Below are 5,259 nucleotides of genomic sequence, written 5' to 3'. Positions count from 1 at the left end.
TGGGAACAGTATCAGGGCTGGAGGTGGGGGCTGGACTTTATCCAGCTGTGCCCTGCTGGCCTTTGGGCAGTGTCTCCCTGTGACTGGCCACCCAGGGCCTGGGGCAGCAGCCCAGCCCCAGGTGGAAATAAAAGTGGGGATCCTGTGCTCCTTTTTTGTCCTTCAGGCTCTCAGGGCCAGGGGTGGGGCACTCATGGAGTCACAGGCTCTGCATCGTGGGGCTGTCCTCGGGAAGGTTTTACCAGCTGGGTCCTGGAGCCATCCTGGCCCATCAGGTGCCCTTCCTACCTCAAGCAGCTGGCTCCACCTCCATTAGGGGTCAAAGCAAGAGCTCCCCTTGTGCAGCCTAGTGCTCTTTGCTGCGTCCCGTGGAATCTGGGAGCCAATGTTGAGCATTCCATTCCGGTCAGGAGTAATGGTTCTGGGCTTGCTTCACCCTGCAGGGAACTCTTCCACTGTCCCCTTACCCTATTGCCCACTTTGACATCCCCCTGCACCCCTTCAGATGCCTGGGCTCCTCCCGGACCATGTGTACATCCTCGTGGTAAGGGATGTGTGGTCCCTGGGTGCAAGGTGCCACAGCAGGCTGCACTCTCACTATAGGAGAGGGAATTGGGTGATTCCTCAGACAGTGCCCTCAACATCCTCTTGTTGGGACCTGGGGCAGCTGCTGTCCCCTGCTGTGTTCTCCATGCAGCTAGATCCCTGGGGGGAGGGGCAGGTGGGCCAGAACCATGGGAAGCTGGGGGTAGGGGCAGGAGTCCCAGAGCCCTCAAGAGCCCTGCAGTGTGGAGGACCCCAGAAACCTTGGACGCTTTTGGGAGGGTTCTACAGCAGTCCCTCAAGGCTCTTGGAAAGGAGTCCCAGAGCCCTTGAGAGCATTTAGGTGGAGGCTCCAGTTGGGACATACAGAGCACTTGAGTGGTGTCTAAAGCACTCTGGTGCCCTTATGGGGCTCCAAGCCCTGAGGGTTAGGTGAAGCACGGGTTGGAGATTATAGAGCATTAAGGAGCACTGGAGTAGGGAGGGAGCACTCCAGGACCCATGGAGCCCCAGGGAATGGGGGCCAAGCCGAAGTGGGAGGTCTCTGGAGTCTGAGGGGAACTCAGAGAGGTGTGGGGGGTGGAGCCCTGCGAGAGGCCTAGAGCCCTTGGGAGGCAGGCTATTTCAGAGTCCGAGGGCAGGAGGCTTGCAGCCCTTGCACTTCCTAAGAGCATTAGGGTGAGGATTCCTAGAGCCTTCAGGGATCTTCTGTCAGGACCTTGGCCGTGAATGGATGTGGGAGCCCTTTCAGAATGAATGAATGAAAAGGGGGAGAGCATGTCACATGAGTGTTGTTTCCTTCCTTCCCCTTCTTAACTCATCCCAGACACCACAGTAGTTGTCAAGCACACCCAGCCACCTCTCCTTTTCTCCCAACCTGATCCAGGACCTGAGGCCTAGAGAGAATCATTCCTTTCTGAAGCCTCAACATCTCTTCTTCCTCTTTGGATACCCCAAACCAGCTGCCCTTCTCATACTGTCCCTTTTCTCCACACCAGTTACTACTCCAGAGCTTTGGGATATCAACCTGGCCACCACCCCATATGGGTTCCTGCTTGGCTCCACTTCTCTGCCCAGTGCCCAGCAGGCTCTACTACAGCAATCTGGATAGTGAGTGCTTGGTGGGGGAATTGTTCTCAGAGGTGAGTTCAGTACCTGATTTGCAATCAGCTGCTGAAACAAGAGGCTGTGTCACTGTATCCTCCTCCGATCCTGGTGGGGACCTGTTTGTTCTGCCTCCCAAGTCCAGGCTCATTGATGGGACCATCAGGTCCCTATCGTCAACCTATGAGGAGGTACCAACCTCTGCCCATGCCCAGCACCTGCCATGTACCGGCCAGGTCTCAGCCCTGCTGCAGGGCCAACCTTCAGTCCCTTACACTGGGTTTGGGATTGGGATCATGAAGGACAGAGGGCAGGAGCCTGGGGAGTCCATGAAGCAACTGGCTGGGCTCTGGGGGCCAAGGTACGTGGGAGGGGCCTGCAGCAGTGAAACAAGGGAGGCTGAGGTTGCATGAGTGGTGAGAAAATTAGAAGTGACTCATTCCTTTCTGCCTGTTTTAAATGCACAAGAACCATGTACAAGGGGTCTTCAAAAAGTTCATGGAAAGATCTGTATTTTAATTATATTTTCCCATGAACCTTTTGAAGTACCCGCTTATTTTTAGGATCACGCACACACACACACACACACACACGAGAGACACTAGGATGCAGCAAAGAGAAATGGTCAAGAGCAGACAGGGAGGATCCTAGTCTCAGGTCTGCCACAAACTCACTGTGTGGCCCTAGATAGCCAAGAGCCCCTGAAGGCTCAGGAGCCCATGTGCAAGCACCGCATGGATGCTGTGCCAGGTGAGAAGCTGGACTGAGTCCCACCGCCTGCAGCAAGGAGCAGATCAGAGGCAACAGGGGCCGATGCCAAGGCCCCACCCCATGCTGGGCCTCTGCTTTCCCCCTGCCAGGTGTCTCTGTGCTTTCCCGCCCTCTGCTGGCAGCGTAGAGCCAGGTGTGCAAGGTGCCACATGGCATTCTATCCTAGTGAGTTAGCACTCAACTTTTAATATATGTAAACTTTGAAGATTATGAAATAAAAACCCAAGAGGTAAGCAAGAACACAGACAGATGAAGAATTTGATTACCCAGAGATGATGGGGAATTTGTCTTTGAAGCTTTTTCCCCCATGTCATGAAATAAGCAGCAATTCCAGGAGCTGAGGAGTGTTCCACTGGCTATGTGCCCTTAGATGGTGAGCTTGGCTTTGGCTTTTCTGGTTAAAACACCACAGACTACCTGTATGCTGCATTTCCAACTGGGTTCTCTCCACACACTTTGTTGTACTATAGTTATTTTTATAAGTAGTCATCCCTCAGTATCTTGGGGGATTGGTTCCAGGACACCTACCCCCTCCGCCCCCCCCCGGCCATACCAAAATCCACAGATGCTCAAGCCCCTTATATAAAATGGCATAGTATTTGCATATAATCCATGCACATTGTAAACACTTTTGGGAATGCGTTAAGGAATAAAACCCACAAAGAAAACACAAACATATCTATGGATAGCATTTGATCCCTAACCCAAGACCAAAACAAATGCAAAGCCAGACACTGATGGTTGAGATCCAAGACCAGAGGCCCCATGCCATGGGAGCCCAACCCCTCCCCCAGCAGGAAGAGCCAATACATTAAAAATAAATGGTCTTTTTATTGTGTCCACGAAAACAAAGGGTGGCCTTTGGCCAACAAGGTGACAATGAACAAGAGGCATGCATGACAACAACCATATTCTCTGAAGGAGTGAGGTCTTGCCCTCTCAGGCCTTAAGGGTCACAGGCAAGCAGGGCCAGGAGGCTCCAGAGGAAGGCAAGCTGAGGACCACCATACCCTGGAGGGCCTGAGTCTGCTGCCTCCCTGGCAGGACAAGGCAGGGAGAACAAGCACTGCCTTGGGCTGGGCCCAGGCCCCTCCAAGCTAGAACACAAAGCAAAGCCCCCACCCCCCACCCCCATCAAACACTGCCGAAGCAGTCAGCCAGGACTTCTGAGAAGACCTGGCTCCGAAGCCAAGATCCTCAGGGATCCATCCAGAAGGGGTTGCCCTCCTCAAGCTGCATGGAGTAGTAAACAAAGAGGAGGAAGGCAACTAAGACCAGGAAAAGCAGCAGCTGGCCCCAGAGCGGGACCTGGCGATCCTGGCCCAGACCGGCCCTAGGGGCCTGCTTTTCTGGCCGGATGGCACGTCGGGTGAGCCATGAAGGGGAGGAAGATGAAGATGAGGACACAGAAGAGGTGGAGGAGGATGTAGGATAATAGGACAGGCCCAGGGAGCTCCTGGAGATGTTGGAAACGGGGCGGTAGTGTGCGATGCTCTGGTAGGCACTGTCCCGGCCATACACGGGGCGTTCCCTGAGGCAAAGGAGGAGAGCAAGTGGGCCAGGAGAACCTGGGCCCAGAACCAGTCCCTGTCCCTAGGCCTCTCCACTACTCACCTATCCTTGCTGTCCTCTTCAGAAGAAGAGAAAAGACTGTCATCACGCATCTGCAGAAGCGAGCCAGGGTGAGGAAACTGGTTGGCTGGATCACCATGGCCCTATCATATTCCTCAGTCCAAACTTCCTGGGCCAGCCCACTCAGACCATTGCTTAAAGGCCAGGGACCTGCCCCTTCCAGAACCATTCTGGGTCTCTGGCCTTTTGTCTGTGGGGCCTTGCCACTTGCTCAGTGACTGTCCTGGCTGCCTGTGCCCAGCACCCTCGTTTTTACCCAAGGATTCTCAGAAATAGCATGAGCCTAGATCTCAGAGCAGGGTCCAGGCCATGTGCCATCCCATGCACTCTAGTCAAATATTTCTGACGGCTCCTCAAAGTAGGGTTTGACCAAACAAGTGTCTGCTGACCCTAACTCTCCAGAGAGTAGCCACCATTTGCACCCAGTGTCCCTCCCTCCCCACCTCCCCAGCCCACCCTGCTGTGTTTGCACCCAGTGTCCCTCCCTCCCCACCTCCCCAGCCCACCCTGCTGTGTTTGCCCAAACCCAGCTATGATCCCCTCAGGCTGTATCAAAGTACAGGATGCCTCATAGCCAGCTCACCTGGTGATGGAAGGTGTCAGCATCTAAGAGTGAAGTCACCGGCTGGCGGAAGCCCTTGGATGTACCCACAGAATCGGCCTCCCCGGAAGTCCTGGTGGTCAGGTAACTCTCCTCATAGTACTCGTCATTACAGCCTTAGGAAGGGGGACATCGGTAGCAGAGGAGGCATCGATGTCCCCTGCCTGGCCCAATGTACCTAATCTGAATTCCATTTCAGGGCCTATGACAAAGTTTCTCCCTTCTAGAGCTGCTGAGAGGTGGTGGGGGTTGGGGCCTCAGGTTCTCCCTGAGACCGGGGTCCCCGAGGGAGTGGGGTGAAGGTATCAGGGTGCCCACCCCCTCCCTGCCTTACCCTTGCTCTGGTAAAGTAAGGCGTCCTCTTTCTTGGGCAGATCGTACATATCCGAGTCCACGGGTGCTGAATCCAAGTCTGAATGGGGGAGGGGGGACAGTCCATGTGCCCCCCCCAGGCTCTCCTCCCTTCTCCCCAGTACCCCTCTCGGCCAACGCCCTTGCCACACCCTCCCGACCCATCCTCCCCGTCGCCCATGCCCCGTTCCCATGGGCGGCCTTGCGGGCTTCTGGGGTTGGGTCTCACCCGAGAACCGATAGGAGGACGAGGAGGC

General features: G+C 55.2%; 1 protein-coding gene across 1 annotated transcript; it reads right to left on the bottom strand.

Moving 5' to 3' along the window:
• Positions 1–3,229: 3,229 nt before the first annotated feature.
• Positions 3,230–5,256, bottom strand: EMD (emerin; the record flags this gene model as incomplete). The annotated part of the gene is made up of 5 exons (XM_008578418.1): positions 3,230–3,949; positions 4,033–4,082; positions 4,634–4,767; positions 4,986–5,063; positions 5,232–5,256. Coding segments are annotated over 5 exons (621 nt in total), but the record flags the coding sequence as incomplete, so codon positions are not given.
• Positions 5,257–5,259: the final 3 nt, after the last annotated feature.

Source organism: Galeopterus variegatus, unplaced genomic scaffold (assembly GCF_000696425.1).
Source record: "Galeopterus variegatus unplaced genomic scaffold, G_variegatus-3.0.2 Scaffold1677, whole genome shotgun sequence".
In the NCBI taxonomy this organism is placed as follows: Eukaryota; Metazoa; Chordata; class Mammalia; order Dermoptera; family Cynocephalidae; genus Galeopterus; species Galeopterus variegatus.
Note: the sequence above shows the minus strand (reverse complement) of the source record. Positions and strands in the feature narration are given on the sequence as shown.